Source organism: Poecilia reticulata, linkage group LG19 (genome assembly GCF_000633615.1).
Source record: "Poecilia reticulata strain Guanapo linkage group LG19, Guppy_female_1.0+MT, whole genome shotgun sequence".
Taxonomy (NCBI): Eukaryota; Metazoa; Chordata; class Actinopteri; order Cyprinodontiformes; family Poeciliidae; genus Poecilia; species Poecilia reticulata.
Window position 1 is genome coordinate 25,081,073 of NC_024349.1, and position 17,730 is coordinate 25,098,802.

The window sequence follows — 17,730 nt, forward strand, 5'->3', positions numbered from 1 at the left end:
GGCAGCAGCTTGAGCAAAAAAATAAAATAAAATAAATACAAGCAAGGAGTGACTGACAAAGAACTGAGGACAAACTTTTCAGCCATTCCTTCTCAGTAAGCGGCAGACAGAGATGCGTTGGGTGGGCGTACTGCAGTAGGGGAGCTGATGAAGCCGAGGTGTGACTGCCTGATTGAAGTGGAGTCTGGAGGGATGCAAGTGGTGCCAGACCTACACACACCAACTCTTGCAATAGCATAGATTTGCATGCACAAGCACCCAAGACCAAACGGGAAACAGGGGGAGTGGGGGGAATTGTTGGAAAGGAAAGGAGTGCACAGCCGGAATCATGACGGGGAATCTTTGGATTGGATATTTGAAAGCTATAAGTCAAACATCACTTGCCCCAAAAGCGTTCTTTTGGGTATGTTTCATGGCAAACACTCTCAAACGTCTCTGGATATAAATAGCGAGGTTTCATTCTGTCGGGGAATCCAAGCTAACAAGTCACAGAGCAGCGATGTGCACTTTTACCAAGCCTTCATTGAGGAAAGTAGCTTTTAACTGCCCTAGAAATCACTACGGGTTACTAAATGATGTCATCGCTTAACTTGTATAGAAATGTTGTTGACACGAGAGATATATACTGTATCCTGAGTGTACCTGTAACCTACATTGCCAATAAAAATGGACAAAAAAGAGACGGGAGGCGAATATCTTTTATGTTAGAGCAACACACTAACGGCCATTGTCAGAAAGCTAGAATACGTGTTCTGATGCACCTTAAAAGTACTTTTGAAAGTTGTCAGCACTTACACGGGTATTAAACATACTTTTAATCAAATATATATTTCTGTATTTAATTTTTTTATTGGTCTGATATAATATTTTCATTTTAAACATGCTTTGATTAACTGTAAGCAGGAAATCATTATAATAAAGGCTCATACATCCAGATAGTTCTTTTTCCTGTGTTCACATTGGGTTTCATTGGTTCCTTTTCATACCATGTATAATTATCACATAAAAAAAGTGATAAGAAATAAAACTGTTTTCCAACTTAAACTGACCAAACATGCAAGATCATAAATAATGCACAGTAAAAGTAGCAAAGTAGCAACCATTTCAGGTGCAGTCATGCAGGTCACTTCCACAATGAATATGTTTTAAGATCAGCGTAGTGCTGCAACCTCCAATTTTCAGAGTTGGATTTGTTGTATTAAGTGTTAAGTTATATATATAAACTCTCCATGCTGGACTAAAACAACCTACATAAATCCATTTGCAAGGCGCTGTACAATAAGTTGCTTACATGTTGCTACAACCCCCCTGAAAGGACAAAATACCATGTTTGAATACTTGGTGAGATCAGTAACGGAGATGAATTATGTTTTTTTTTTTAAATAAAAAAAAGGGGTTTGTTTCTCAGTCTGGTGATGGAGGTCGAACCCAATTTGACCTGACCTGTGCGTTTCTGTCTTCATCTGCTGTCATCAGGGTGTCTGCGCCGACCCCCAGGCCGCCTTGGCTCTGCCCCGCGACTCCAAGCTGGGAAAGGAAAAAGCCGAGGATCCGTTGTTCCAGCTGCCAGACCCTGATGAGATGACCATCAGGATAGGTAGAGCTGGACCTGTCACAGGCAAGCCTCCCACCCTCTTCATATACCCACATCGGCTGTTTTGTGCTCTATTTCAGAAGCCCAAATGGTACTGCATGGAAATTTAAGAGTTTACGCCTGCAGCTATTGGGGTCACACTATTTTTTTTTCTATTTTTTTTGCCACTATGAGAAAAATGAATGATTTTGCTCTGATGGAAACCCAGAGAAGGCACAAAGAGTGGCTCCATTGGCTAAGAAACCTTACTTGACCTTCTCTGATGGCTACTTACCAGATCTTTTTATGGTGCCTTTCTTGTCTTTGTCTTGCCTTTAATCTCCTAGAAACTGGATTGATTGGTTTCAAACTTTTAAAGGTTATTTAAACAATAACCTTTTCTGTGCTTATATATATAATTTTTTATTAAAAGCCAGTAATCAACCCTTGAGACTCTGAAACGCAAAGGAGTCTGATGTTATAGATCAGTGTTTCCCAACCCTGGTCCTCAAGGCACACTGGCCTGTGTGTTTTTAGGTGTTTCCTTCCTTCAGCACAGGTGATTTAAATTAGGAGGTGTTTGCTGAACTGCAATCAGCTGAATGAGGTGCATTAAAGCAGGGAAACATCTAAAACATGCAGAGCAATGTGCCTTGAGGACCAGGCTAGGGAAACACTGTTATAGATCATAGTTAAACTGTAATAGAAAGCCATGCTCTACTGGAAGTTGTGGACCAGTGTTGCAGTGACATGTCATTGCAAACAAATAACTATAAGTGAAGATTGAAAACAGAAAAAGAAAACATTTTTCAACAGTTTTTTGATTGCTACTCTTAGTAGAGTCTGAACAATATGTCTCTTTTATTCGGTGTTTCTAGAAGTTCTCCTGGGAAATTATCCTGCCTTTCTAACAATAATCACACTGCAAATAATCATCCCATGCATGCTTGTAATCTCACTGTCACTACAAACAATGATGGCTTTATCAACACACTTTCTGCTGCGTCTGAGGCAATCAGCATGTCTCGTTTTCCACTGAAGGCGAAAATGTACCAACCCTATCTTGCAAGAAAGATGAATTAATCAATAAATATATACAAAAAAATCAGTGAATGTAAATAGGTTAAGCAAATTGGTTAAGACTGTAAATGATCTAAAATAGACCACGGCTTTATGGTGAAATATTGAAATGATTTAATCCAAACAGAGAACAAAACAAATTGATATCTGTCCTCCGTTATCACAAATGAACATTTTTGGATGCAAAGGGAAAAAAGGCCCTCTTGGCTTACTCCTCACAATGAAACCATTGGTTTATGAGTTGAAGCAGAGCAGCTTCACATGAGAAATGTTCTAAAAACCTCTTTGTCACCACCTAGATTGAGACAAACTACAGTATAATATACCAAACACAAAAAAAGATGGCATCAAATGAACGTTTGGGTAATTACAAAACATCTCCCGTTCACATTTTGTTGCATTTTTACTTTTGAAATTCAAAACTAGCATCATTTAAACCACATGGATTTTATGGCTCGGTACTTGACCCAAAATAAAGACTATTGTGCTCCTTGCGGTAGCTACTTTCCTGTCGCAGAAGGCTACATCTATTGTGAAATCATAAATATATGCTTTCACCGATAACAGAGGAGGAGACTACTCACTTAAGTTGGCACTGGAGAAGCTGGTGACGTCTCCAATCACTGGCTGAAAACATGCAAGATAATTTTTAAAAAATTAATTAAGACAAACACAAAAACAGTCGACTTTTTCCCCAGTATCACCCACAACCACAACAGCTACATTTTAGAAACCTGGCAACCACAGGATTGCCTTGTCTTTCTGCTGACCAGAAACTTTAGTTTCATGACTTGGCCTGTGTTAGCTTTGGAAAGGCTAATGACTTGCAGGCCTAGGCTGGTCAGTGACAGATATAGATCTTACTTTCTTTGTTTGATATTTGTGTCTTCAATATTTAGGCCTGATGCCATGTTGGATTACAGTCAATTCTGTCAAAAGAACACACAACAATCCAACCAGTACGTGTCGCTTACAGACGTTGTATGTCAACCTTTTCTTGATAAAGTTTTCTTAACAAATAAATGTACGTCTCTAATGGAGTGGGTGACCAGCCGAAGCATACTAAATGTCAACTTCTCCAAAGCTACCTCCAGTCTGTTCGTGCTAAGCAGTCAATCCAGTGGAACCAGTCTTGGCATGTTAGGCGCTAGCTTCTTCATAGTTAGCATATGTTAGCATAGGCCATTGCTGATCGCTCAGTTACTGGTCCCAGCCTTTCATTAACCAGATCAGTAGCTGGCTTTGGAATGGAAATACAGCAAAATATATTACAAGGAAGTACCAACCATTGGTTGAGCAATACTCCTAATTTTGATCGTAATAGCACACCATATTCTTGACTATTTTTGTTGACTGTCCATCCCTTTATGACCACATTGTACCTATATTCCTTCATGATATCGCTCATATCCTCCAAGTTTTTCTTGAATGAGTTCACTGAGCTCCAATAATTTTTCCTTGAGGAAATTCTGATCGCATAACAGTCCAACCCAATACTTGGAAGATGTACCTATTAAAGTGGCTGGTGTTTGAAATTCATTAAGCTGTACTTAAAAACACACAACTAAAACAAGGCAACAGACTTTATCAAGAGATTCATGACTACAGCAAACCTACTTTTCATCATTTAGCGTCCTAACTAGAAGCTCATTTAAAGGGGACTTTCGTCTTCAGGCACCTCTGCACCTTTAAACTTTAGACCCTGTGAAGAGTTTTTTTTCTCCACGTAGATTCAATAATAAAGTGAGACAAGAAAAAAAAAGGAACAAGATCATTTTCCCCGTTGGGACAGAGAACACAAACTTAACACCTGATCTGACTTGCATGTCAGTAAAACTCACAATCTGTGTCAATTACCTTTCCCCTGGAGTATCCCATCATTGCTTAATTAACAATGGAAGAAGAGAGGAGGAAAAATGTCACTGCTAGCAGGCATTGATTTTTACAAGAGCTATTCCAAAGCAAAACCACAGCCGCCTTCTTTATTGAGGTTAAACTTATAAACAAAAAGAAAGTAGAAGTTAATTGTAGGTTTGTTTTTTTTTGTTTTTTTTTTTTAACATAAACATTCTTATATTTTAATTGTGTACTAAGAAGCTGAGCTCTTTAGTAGTGAGTGCTTCGGCCTTTACCAGCGGGACAAGCTTTGCTGGAGCTCATTTGAAATAATGAATTCCCAGTTGGGTGTCCACGGTTCACGAAGACGCCATGTTAAGAAACCTTAATGCAGCCTTAAAACTTCCATCTAAACAGGAGACGGACGTTACCGGCGTTACTAATTATATCCGTTTATTTCCTGTTGACATGCAGATTAGCCAAATAAGAAAAAAGGGTGTCTCATTCCATTAACTCACACAGACTTGGAGTGCCTGCTGCCAACCTAAATATCGTTAATTAATCCAAATGACTGCAAATCTGAGTTATTTTTGTGACAGTCTGAGCACTTCAGAGGTATTTTTACGTGACTTACTTCCACCTCTTTTAGAGTCTGTACATATAAGCGGAGGTTGCATAATGATAATTTTTTTTTTTTAACTTAAGACCCAAGGGAGGTTCAGATGTACATTTTTAGTACCCACTGATGATAGAAATATTTATTTGCTGTGATGTTATTTTAAATGACCTGCCAAAACTATCTGTGTTTTAAGTCTAAAAATGAAATGTCTCGGCGCTGAAGACCTTTTACAGTGATAAGCAGTTATTATATGTGCTCCCATTGACCTTATAATGGCACAATTTCACATTTAGAACATTGCTGAATGGAAACATGATTTTGAAAAAACTCCTTTTTCAATCGTTTTTTTCCCCAGCATTAGCATGATTTTGACAGTTTTGCTCACATTCAGAATGAAAGTGCAGGTAGTGTCTTAAATGTTTATCTGAATTTAGAAAAATAAATAAAAATCTCATTCTGTTTCTTAGTGAATATAAATAAATGATTTCACTTTTATACAGAAGTGTTTTTGATTCATGTTCCAATCACGTTGGGTTGAAAGAAATGCCTTTTTGCTGATATCTGGACCCCCATACTGCACTATTGCTTATTAAAACCATATGGCATCCTTTCCTGGAGTGGAGAAATAATACAAAACCCCCCCGAATGCTCTGATGTGAATAAACTTGACAAAAGATATTCTGAAAAACCCTGGCCTCGGATATAAAGGTAGATTGGATAATGTGGCAGAAAGTCAGCTGGGTGGCTAGACATATTCACGATGGTAGGAAATGACTACACGATCTGTTAGTAACACTTCCTAATTTGATTCAAAGCCCTTTTGAAATGGTCTCTTCATAAGACACACAAAAAAGAAAACATTAAAAGGCTCACATCGCCCTGAAAGACCAATAACGATTAAGGTTTTAATTTCCCCAGGAAAAAGGGCTGGCATTGAAAGATCAATTACCGGGCTTCACTAATTTGATGCACAAATTAAAATCATCTTCACACCAACAATCTGGTGACAACCTTGATTCTGCTTTTGCTGGAAAAGCAGACTCTCATCGAGAGGCTGCATGCAGAGCATCTGTCCTGCTCCGGCAACATGCTGAGCTTGGAGGAAACCAGAACCTGACACGACAGCTAAACTCGCAAATGAGCCACGACTGGGCGAACGGCATCGCCCAACTGTCAGTCAAACCTCACCGAGCGGCGATCCCCCGACGTCAAAACCTGTCATCCTAACACATGCTTCTGTAACAAAAATCTGACCCGAGCGTCAAAACATTAAACGCATTTCCGTCACGGCTCGTCAGCGTCAGATCTGCGGCGCCTTGGTTTCGGTGTAGCACCCGCAGAGGAAGGCCTAATTGTAGCCTTGGAGGTTTCTGCTAATGATATGGGTTTGAAACTGAGGAGGGAGTTCGCACCGTCGCACGCTACTGGGCGAGAGGACGGATATGATGAGAAAGGGGAGAGAAAAAAAGACACCATGCTGAGTACTGCAGGAGTTCTGGACTTTACTCGTATGTTGATGTTCAGAGTTTAAAACGTTCCATGGCCTAATAAAATTTCAACATTTATTAACATTTACTTTTAACCTTTAAAGTCTTACATGACCTTTCTTTATCTATCAGATTTTTTTAAGCAATTTTTGTTTCAACTTTTTGTCTTTGAATTAATTCAGGATGATTGAAATCTGAAATCTCTTCTGGCTTTAAAGTCTGATTTAATTCTGTTTCTTTTGTTTTTATCTGCTTTTGGGTTTCATCTTGGTTCAAATCTCTGCGTCACTTTTCAAACGTTTCTCTTGGTTCCAAAGACACTCTTTGAGATTCTTTTTTTAGCCATCACAGAAGACAAACTCAAAGCTGGATCAAGAATTTTAGATGTGTGGTATATGAATGTGGACGGTATACGGTTGCCTTTCTCCTCTTCCCTAAACTTCTTAATAATTACTGAATTGCTTATTTTTTGCTGTGACGAATGTGCTTAGATAATTCTACTCCAAAAAAACTCCCACGGCATTCAGAGGGGGAAAGAGAATGACATAGAAGAGAGAGGGATCAGACAACTAACCAGCGTAATGGTGGGATTCTCTTTACGTGAAAAGGGTAGTAAAAAAAAGTAAAAAAAAAAAGTAAAAAAAAAAAAAGATGAATGGAGACAATTTTGACTTCATAAAATCCTTTAAACGAAAGCACTTTCTCATAAAGCCAAAATGGAATCCAAGGTGATTGATTATTTTGATGTTTCCCCCATGATAGTTTTGTTTAAATTGGCACAATTCTCCTTCAAATTCACTAAAAACAGTTGCTTTGAGAAATCATCCATACTCAACTGCAGATTTCTGCATAATTAGAAAATGGAAGCTGCAGGTACATAGCAGATCAGGTTAGGCAGCAAAGTTCTGGAGAAGTTTAAAGTATTTAACTTTAAAAACTTTAAGCATCTCTGAGCTTTGTCCAATCCATCATTTAAAAATGGAAAGAGTATGGCACAACTGCAAACCTACCGTGAATACAGATGTATTTAAACTTTCAGAATACATCTGTATTCGAAAGTTTACAAGTTTAGACTCTTGTAAATCCCAACAATTTGGCTTCCTTTCTGCTTACTAAGTCCAACAGCTTGTTTCTAGATTGCCAACAGACAATAAGAACTTTCAGTTCCCTCTCTCAAATTTTATTCAGGTTTATTTATTTCTTAAATTGATGTTCTTGTTTTGCTCACTTGTAATTTATCATCAATTACCTGAAAACAAGTATTCTATTGGTGGAAGCACCAATATTCTATTGGTTTCTATTCTATTCTATCTAATAGAATATTGGTGCTTCCAATAGTGCAGAAGTCTTTATACTTCTGCACTCTGTTGGTTCTCGTGAACATTTTCCCCTACAATGCTTTGGAATTATAGTTGGATGAACATTTCAGATTCTGTGTTGTCGTATTAACATCAACTGGACACAGTTTGGACACAGGTCTCTGTTATTTGAGGGAGCAGTTTTGTAAAACACCCACATAGCAGCTCAGTCCAATTTAGCATGGTAGCTTTTGGAGTAATTGAAATCCGTTTGCTGTGTGTGAAGCATTTTGTTCCTGTGAATTAAAGGAGAGCAAACAATAACAAATTCGTGTGCAGAATAGAATAATATTGTACTGTCTTCAGTAAGTTTCCAGGCCATTTCTCCTGCTGCAGGAGGAGGTGAAGCATGTTTAATAGATCAGATACCTTCTTCTTGTTGTATCTGAAGTGGCAAGAAGTCCCTTGTTAGCAAGTACGCACTCAAGGATGCAAGAAATCTCTTGTACACACATGAAACCATTCCAGTTTCTTCTCGTAAGTTATGCAGGGTACCCTAAATATTTCAGACAGCATTGAGGGGGATCAAACTGTGCCGTGTGATGTTCTGTTTGTTTAGCTCTCCTGATTGGATCTTGGGATGTAATATAAAGTGGCAAATGGGAATAGATCTAAAAGTCACAGTGCATGCCAAGCGGGCGAGTAGCAGGCACAATTTTACTCTCCACATGCTTTTCTTTATATTCTGCTGAGTTTCAGCTTTAATCTTATTGTGACAAACACATTATATATGCAGACAAATTCTAAACAGAATATTTCAAATATATTTACAAACTATGTAATGCATTTGCTATCATTTTTTTCTTGGACTCTACAATGCTTGTCCTATTGACTTTTGCCTCCTCCCTGTTAATATGGTAGTGAATCAGGGTTAATGCAAGAGAAAGGTGTTTTTACTGAAGCTGCACCATTTAAAAATGAGGCAGTTAAAATACTTTTCAAAAGAAAATAAATTCCTTGCATAAACCATATTAAAATACGTAAGTAAAATATGTAGAAAAAGAAACATTTAAATTTAGACTGACGGAGTAGAAGATGCAATAAAATGTTTATTTAAATAAGCTACTAAGAACTGATACATTTACTTCATAAAGGATTATTTTTTACTTTATTTGAATTTAAATCAAATTACTAAGAATGAGGTTTATTTGAAACCAGTATTAAACAATTCTTTTAATTCTGATTTAATGAAACTGGAAGTGCATTTATAAAGTGAAAGTAGATGAGAGCATCAACTTTCTGAAAACCTGTGAAATGACAAGCAGCATAAAAACATAATGCTACCATTTGGATGAGTTTTACAATGGATATCTGTACCTGTAGATCGGTACAGATCTACAGGTACAGATCTGCAGATCTGTACCTGTAGATGAATTACCTAATGTACAACATGATGAATTACCTAATGAAAAAAGAAAACAGGCAGAAGTTTTTCTGTGACTATCTAATATGTGTACATAAATATATATATTTTTTGTAATATAAGATGATTTCAAAAATGGATAATATGTGGTTAGTTTGTCATTTCTCTTAGGTGTTTCAGAGTCTTATCAATTGTTCTCTAACGTTTTATGGAACCAGAATTGCAAACTTCTGTTTTCTTAATATGGATTAAATTCTTGTCCAACATTGATGTTATTCAGCCACTCACTCAGTGACTATAAATGACTGAGCCTGTAATACTTCATAACCCAGCAAGGGTGATTATTTAGAAATTGATTAATAATGACCCAAGAACAGAGCCGTGACAAACACCACATCGGATTCCTGTTCAGTAAGATTTAAGATGTCCAAATGTGAAAAGCAGTCCCAGTTTTCTTCAGCTAGTAAGAAAACTAGTTGAAGGAGCTACATGACTGCCTGGCACTAACAAGTGAAGTTCTTTAAACAGACCTTTTCTCAGACTAAAAGAAAGCAGGAGAACCTCAATTATTTTAAGGGTCCCAGTAATCGTGCATTACAATCAAACTAACATTAAATTTTGTCTTAGGCATTAAGCCAAGTGGCCGCCTAACCATGACCATAACTCAGACCAATGTAGGAAACACCAAATGGCAAAAACTCCAACTACTTTTCAATGAAGTGAAATGAATCATGAAAACTAACTCAGAACTCAAAAACTAACCATATCAAGTTTAGATTTTAAAGTAATTACAAGAAAGTCAGTAAATCAGTATGCTTCACCGTGGTGCCAGCAATGCTAAGACTAGAAACAAGCTAACATTTACCACTATTGGCGTGATTGCAAGGACATTCTGTCATTGATTCTGTTCTGCCTGGGCCTGTACCGTCACATTAACACACGTAACTAATGCAGAGAGAAATTCAGAAATGGAGGAATCATCACCCATTAGGAAGGCTGAGATGATGTACTTGACGGGCTACAAAAGTCAATCGGGATACCCCTGTGGTACTCGTAACAAGAATTCAAGGAGGTCAACCACAGCCAATTACCTCCAACAGAGTCAGACAGGTGCTGAGAAATCCAGCTAACTAGACAGAAAAACATGCAGGCAGTAGTGAACATGCCCTACATAGTACACACGTCTTCACACACCCCCAGGAACAAAGATGTTGTCAACATGACCTATCGTTACAAGCGGGGACGTGGGGGGATGCCATATGTATGATCTGAGTGATGCCTTAATGCTTATTAACAAGCATCTCATGATTCCGTTCGTTAGATTTACTGAAAATGTTTTGACAAGACAAACACGGAATCTGCCTGTCAGACTCCTTCTTACACCCTGAGAATCCCTAAAGCTGTGATTAAAGCTAAATACGTTGTTGGGAATATCCTTCAGCAGCAGAACATCTGATTTTCACAGGCTGGGCGATGGAATTAGTATGTACGACTATCACCACAAATACCTGCTAAAGCTTTAGTGATGCTTGAGAAACCATGTTGAAAACTGAAAAGTAAAATCATGTTAGTATAAATAATGAAAGAAGATTGCCCTGGTGAGGCAGAAATGCAAAGAGCAAACACCTTGATGTCATGCAACATTTAAAGTATGTCCATCAGTACAGGTAGCTACTTTGGGAAAGCTTCTACTGTTTGTCTTTTTTATCTTTCTCAAAGTCTATCACAAAGTGCTGCTCTTATAGTCTATTAAGGTGAACGCTCAACACTTGAAGTACTAGGAAACAACTTTATTTGCATTGGTCTGCAAATAAAGTTTTATAGTTCTTAAAGTGTTGCAGGAGTCTTTACGTCACCACATCTTTGACCGTCTTCATGGACCTTGTGAGTCAGGAAAGTCGTGCCAGAAACATTTTAAATCTCATAGCTAGAACATTACATAAAAGATGATGGTGGGTTTGTGGCAAATCTCATAGCTAGAACATTACATAAAAGATGATGGTGAGTTTGTGGCAACCAGTCTGGCAGTTATTGAAAATTGTTGCGTTTACAAGCTACAATAGTCACTATGTAAACTTTTTCTAAGGTAGTTTACCATCCGAAACTCATTTCAAAGCACCTTGACATGAAATTGAGGAGGTTGTGTCTGATTAGCTGAGGTGATCCTGAAAACTCTGAGAGTTTAATCCATCTTTATTTTGAACAGTTTGTTTGGGGTTGTTAGTTCATTAGAGCAAAGTTGTGGCATGTACAACGAGGTTCTAAAGTTGAGCGTTGACAAAACTGCATGGAATCTTAGCAACGTTTACTTTGCTGCGCACTAATCTAAGCTCTGATTCACAATTAGATTAGGTTTTGTTGTTTAGAAAACTTTGATTCAGTCACTTGCTCTATGTTCTCTTCTGAGTTTAAGTCTAAAGAATATTGACATACAAGCCAGCTTTCTTCATACAGGTCAAACAAACCAATTAATTTGATATTTGGATTTATGTTCATATACCAGTTGAAAAGCCAAACCTCCTTCACGTGTAAAGAATCTCCTCTGTGTGGAAAGTTACTAATGCCTTCCCACTCACTGATTGGTTGGAATAAGATACCAGTAAGATGACGCTATGTCTTATTTTTGCATTGCCTTGTTATGATTATTTGTCTTGCCTGAAAACTATAATGAATGTTTTTGGAGGCAATTTACTCCTGCTTCGTATTTCTTCTAAAAACACTGCAAAATGACAGAAGAAAAACTAAATCAGTGGTGCTGCTTAAGTAGCTCATGTCTTTATGCGCAAATATGTTCATGTTATTAGCTTTAATGCTTCAAACCCATTTAAGCCGCATCAAAGCTGAAAAGATCCAGCTTTGTATTTATTGTAGTTGGAATAATTTGTCTAAAGCTGCTCATTATCAGACTGAAAAAAGGACTTCTTGGTTACTTTCACATATTTTTTAGCTTGTATTTATTGGCTGGTTTCTCTTCAGAAAGCGTATAATTTTGAATGTGACCATTTATTCTGAGTGTTTGTCTGGGCCGGGAAAGAACGGATTCATCCCACTAAATTCCAGGAAGTAGAAGATATCTCCATTAACATTTTGGTTAAACTCTCAATAACAATCACAGAAGACAGCAGTGGCGTAATCATGTGACTTACTGTTCAAACCTGGTGACAAAATGTCTTGGCAGATCTAGATGTCAGTGAAAGAAATTTGGCATCAAATCACAGTTAGTTTCCCTAAATGCAACCCACATCACAGATTGGATTGTCCGCTGGACAACATCACAGATGTGTTCAATGGTTTAAATTATGTTATTATTCAAATGTCGACATTTTTGTAAAGTTAGGTCTGCAAACTTGTGTAGTTGTGTACATACTGTTAAAACTCGAGCTTTTGTGACCTTCCATTAACATTTTTCTACTCAAATTGAACCTGTTGAGGGAACCTTTATCCATCCTGGTAAATTCAGATGGGAACCCATTGTTTTTTTTCTTGTTTATGTACATATTTTGAACCAGGTCATTCTTTTCATACTTTTCCCCACTACAGGAAGTGCTACCCGTGGTAGTTTCCATAAAAACCACTTCCGTTGGGAGTTTTTATCACTACTAACAATTATTTATGTCCTTCTGCTGCATAATATGAAAGATTTGGGATTGCATTGGGACATCCCAACTTAATACCCGCTGACATGTAGCTCAAATTAGATTCCGGTGCTAACATCTCCCCAAACAGTCGCTCAAGAGACTTATTTGAACATGCAGATTAGCATCGACTCCACCAGAAAATGAGGCCGATGATTAGTTTTCGGGCGCTGAAATGTAAAAAAAATAGATCTTATGTCTGAGATAAACATATTTCTGGCATGTCTCCCGCTCCTCCTGGTGTGTTACACTAGAGCCTGCTGCTCTATGATGAGGGATACTAATGCTTTCTCAGCCTCTGAGGAAAGAAGCAGGAAGGTTTTATGAGGGCTCTAGAGAGACCGTTGTTCCCTGTAGAGTTGGAACCAAAGGGGGGAAAAAACAGTCAACACTCCAGGCTTACTGTAATACTCCAACACATGTGCCACTCTCTCTCTCCTCTTGTTCTGTTGTCATTCATTTCTCGCTTTTCTTCAGCTTTGGCTGGTGCATGGTTTTTAAAGAGAGGAGAGGATCTGTTTCTTATTCCCCACTCTGTTCTAATAGGTTTGTGTCAGTCTGGAAATGGATACTGTAGCATTTAATTAGTTGAAAGAATTTATACGAAGTTGTTCCTTGTTTTTATAGTTTCTGTTCTCAGAGAGAGTTGTTTGGCAGCCACTCAGTTAATTTCTCCAGGTTATCTTTGTAAGATCAGATTTTTTTTTTTTTTTATCTAAATGGGATTTTTATGGTTAAGTAATAATAATGAGCAAAACACAGAACACATTACAGTTCTCTCAAGGTAATTGATGAAATAATATTTTTTTTTTCACACTTATTTCATAGATACTAATAAAAATCAGTTTTATTGATTCTCATATTTGGCCAAATTAATTTATCTAATATTGTTCAAGCTTTTATCATCACCAAAGATCAGAGTTTGTGTTGTGAACTACATTAATGAATGCAGCCATTTTCAATGAACTTTCATCAATAATGTGCTCTAGAATGATTTTCATTATGCATGTTTGTAACTTGGAAACATGAGCTGGATACGTTACCAGTGTTTTTTGGAGCATGCTCAGTTTAGATAACAGGGGTTGTTATTGATCCAACCGTGGTGTTTGTGAGTGGGCTTGGGTGTCATTATTAAATATATTGTCCTGTTGGTAACTTGTTTAATATGAAATTAGCTTTGATTTGTAACTGAGACATATTTCTGAAAATATCTGTGGGGTGTTCAAAGTGTGGCCAGTGAACCATTTGTGGTCCACAGAATTATTTTCTTCAGCTCCATCCTGCAATTCAATAACAGTAGAAATTTGACTTATGGTCAAGGTTTTTACTGACGCAAGCATTTTCAAATTATGTGCAGACAAATTCAAATCTTCTTAAAATGAAAAGTGTTGAGTACAACACAGTGTTAAGCTTTCATTAAGCAAATTTTCAGCTTTTTTATAATTTTATCGTTAAGATCACACATGTCTAGTGGCTTAAATTCAAAAGCAGACTTGAAAGGATATGTTGATATGTTCTTAGCTCTGATTATAAAATTAAAATACTTTCTATAGATCCAGGGTGTCAAACTCCAGTCATCAAGGGCCGCTGTCCTGCAGTTTTTAGATGTGCCACAGGTACAAAACACTGGAACGAAATGGCTTAATTACTTCCTCCTTGCGTAGATCAGTTCTCCAGAGCCTTAATGACCTAATCTATTCAGGTGTGGTGCAGCAGAAGCACATCTAAGCGTTGCAGGGCAGCGGCCCTCCAGGACTGGAGTTTGACACCTGTGCTATAGATAAAGTAGAAAACAATTGGACATAGGATCTTGTATTTCTTTACTTTAAAAAAAAAAAAATACTTTTTGTTTCATGAAAGCATTCAGATTAGTTTCATTTTGAGCAGATTAAAATCTTGCAATAAAACAACTTGAATTGGTTTCTGTAATTAAAAAAAAGCTACATGTGTTGACCACAATTACTTTGTACTTGATGAGTTTGGTGGGCAGCACAGTGGTGTATTACTGTTAGCCTAAAGTAAAAAGTTTCCTGGTTTCAAATCCCGGTCTGTGGTCTTTCTACATTGAATTTGGGTATTTTTATCTCTAAATCCTGTTCTTTCAGCCTTAGTCCATTTCAAGAGACCACAGGTGCAGGTTAGATTGAGACAGGAAATGGAGACAAGTGCCTCTAGTCTCAACTCATTTTTCACCATGACAGACTGAAGAACCACCTTCGTTATTGGAAACAAATCACAGACATCTCTTGTTCAGGAGAAACTCGAGGTTTTCCCCTCGCCTCCGTCTTGTAGGGAGCCGTCCGTCTTCTTCTGGGTAAGTTCCAGGGCCTCAAATCATCACATAACGCAATAACAATAAAAGTGAAATGCAGCATGTTGATGTTTGAAATCTCTCTCTTGAATAGATGTATTACTACATCAGTGTTTAGAGTTGAACACTAAAATATGACGTGTTCACAGCGTGGGGGTAAACTATATTCGTAGCAGTCTTGGCGAGATCTGGTCTGCTTTCTCTTGCACCATCTGTCACAATTACTACTTGAATACATATATTTATTCGCCAGTACCTGCAGAACCACAGTTGATGCCAGTGCACACAACTTTGGATGCATACACAATTGGGTCATTTTTAAGTTTTGGTGAGCAACTTTAAATTCACAATCTGTTGTGAGTTTGTATCAACAGTGCATTGGCAATGAATTCATGCTACTTAAATGTTTACACATTTGTAAACAATTACATAAGTTTCAATACATTTTAAAGGGATTTTTGTAATGTTCCAGTACAAGTTTATTTCTACAGCCTATTTCAACAACAAGGCAGTTTATAGGGCTTTACATGATAAACATATAAAATCAATAAAGAAAAGAAATAAATTAAAACATATTGCAGTGGCAAAACAAAGAGAAGTAATGGAAAGTGGCAATCTGAGCTAGAATAAATCTGTTTGTGCTTATTATTATTGAAAGTCAGCTCTAGACAAATGGGGTTTTTAGTCTTGAATCAAAGGAACTCGGCATTTCAGCAGTTTTGTGGTTTTCTGGAAGTTTATTCTAGAATAGTAGAGCATTAAAGCTGCATAAAAGTCCTGCTTAATTGTGAGGATGGAGGAATAGCATAGCAATAGCATACATGGTTTCACATACAAAATGTGTTGAAGACAAGTGTAAGTTGTGCACTCCTCAAATATGATGTGATTCAGACATACCCCAAAAGACTTGCATCTGTAATTGCCAAAAAACAAAGTCAATTTGATAAAGAAAAATTAAGTTGAAACCGTTTCATGCCATTATAATTCCTAAACTTGACCATTTTTCTTTCTGACATTTGCGAAGGAAGCTGAGTGCATGCAAAACATTGCCTGACGGCAAGCAAACAGCAAAAACACAGCTTCCCTTCTAATTGGAGTCATATTTTCTCTCCGCTACATCTTAAATGTGTCTGAAAACAGAGTTATGGTGTTAGACTATGAGAAAAACAGAGGCAGATGGACAGGCAGGTAGGAAAATGAGCACTTGTGCATCGCTGTTGGAAGATAACTCTCCTCTAATGACCCATTGAAATATGCCGAGGGAGTCTGGCGTTGGTGTTTACTACGGGCTTTAGGAGCGGTGGCCAGCAGTCCCACATGATGTTTGGCAGTTTGTTGTCTTTATCTGTCGAAGCACACCGGCCATTTCATTTTCCTGCTGTATAGAAATGTGGAGCCGGCAGGAAGGAAATAGATGCGAGGGAATTGAAACAAACTTGGAACACTCTTTAGATCGTGACCATGCGTCAAACGCTCCAATCGCTCTGCTGTACCTATAGCCGCTGTACAGATTTATCAAAATAAGCACAGCACAGTTAAGATCTGATCAAATATAAAAGCTCTCCCACACTTCATGAAGCATGTGCGTTTCTGGTTGAGGTAGAGAGTCACAGTGCAGCCTGGTGTCGGAGCATTTTGTCATGCCTTCTAGGCTTTCACATCTTTGCTCTGTGAGTAGTTTGCAACCAAACTGACCCGACCTTACTCTGACTATTTCTATGAAACGCCCGTGGCCATTTTGTTATCACAGACCCAGGAAAAGAACAACTCTCACTCACCTGTAGGAACGTGGCTCCACTCCCCCTCAAAAACCTGTGACTCACTCCTGCCTGAGTTCCTACAAGGTAAAGCTAAAGACAGATTTTCTCTTTAGCAGAGTCACTTTGAGAATTCTGTTGTGTTTCTACAAAAGACAGAATTCAAGGACCAGGTGCAAAAACCTTGTATGGACAGCAAAGTCCTGAACTAGTTTTTTTTTTTTGCACAAAGCAGAAAAATTTAACTTTGTTTTCGTACAATTTTATTGTGCTTTAGACTATTTCTTTATAATGACTTTAGTTTCTTTACATAGTGACTTAGTACAAGCAAGCTTTATAGCAAGTCATCTCTAGAGGCTATAAAGGAAGTTCAGATAGATTCAGATTAAAGTCTGATTCCATACATTACATTTTATGTAAACTAATTAGAAAACACTCTCACACACCAGAATCTCCACAAAAACAATTATATTAAAAATAATATTTAAAATTTTTACATGCTGAATAATAAACTAAATACACAACTGTTTGATAAAACAATCTTATTTGTTTACGGAAAATATTTGTCAATAATGTTAGCTCTAAAATATAAGACCATAACCCTAAAATCAGGATACGACATCCCACACATCCCAGTTATTTTCTATTAGCTTTAGCTAAACCTTATTTTTTATGTAATGTCGATAACTAGTCATGAAACAAGTGACAATG

General features: G+C 37.5%; 1 protein-coding gene across 2 annotated transcripts in view; it reads left to right on the forward strand.

The window, feature by feature from the left end:
• The window catches only part of slc39a11 (solute carrier family 39, member 11), a 152,717-nt gene that overhangs the window by 93,299 nt on the left and 41,688 nt on the right, over window positions 1-17,730 (forward strand). The window contains exon 5 of one of the 2 annotated variants that reach the window (XM_008437980.1): window positions 1,477-1,618. In XM_008437980.1, the coding sequence (XP_008436202.1) occupies window positions 1,477-1,618 (142 nt within the window). The remainder of the gene's footprint in view (window positions 1-1,476; window positions 1,619-17,730) is intronic. The other variant, XM_008437981.1, reaches the window with a different exon arrangement.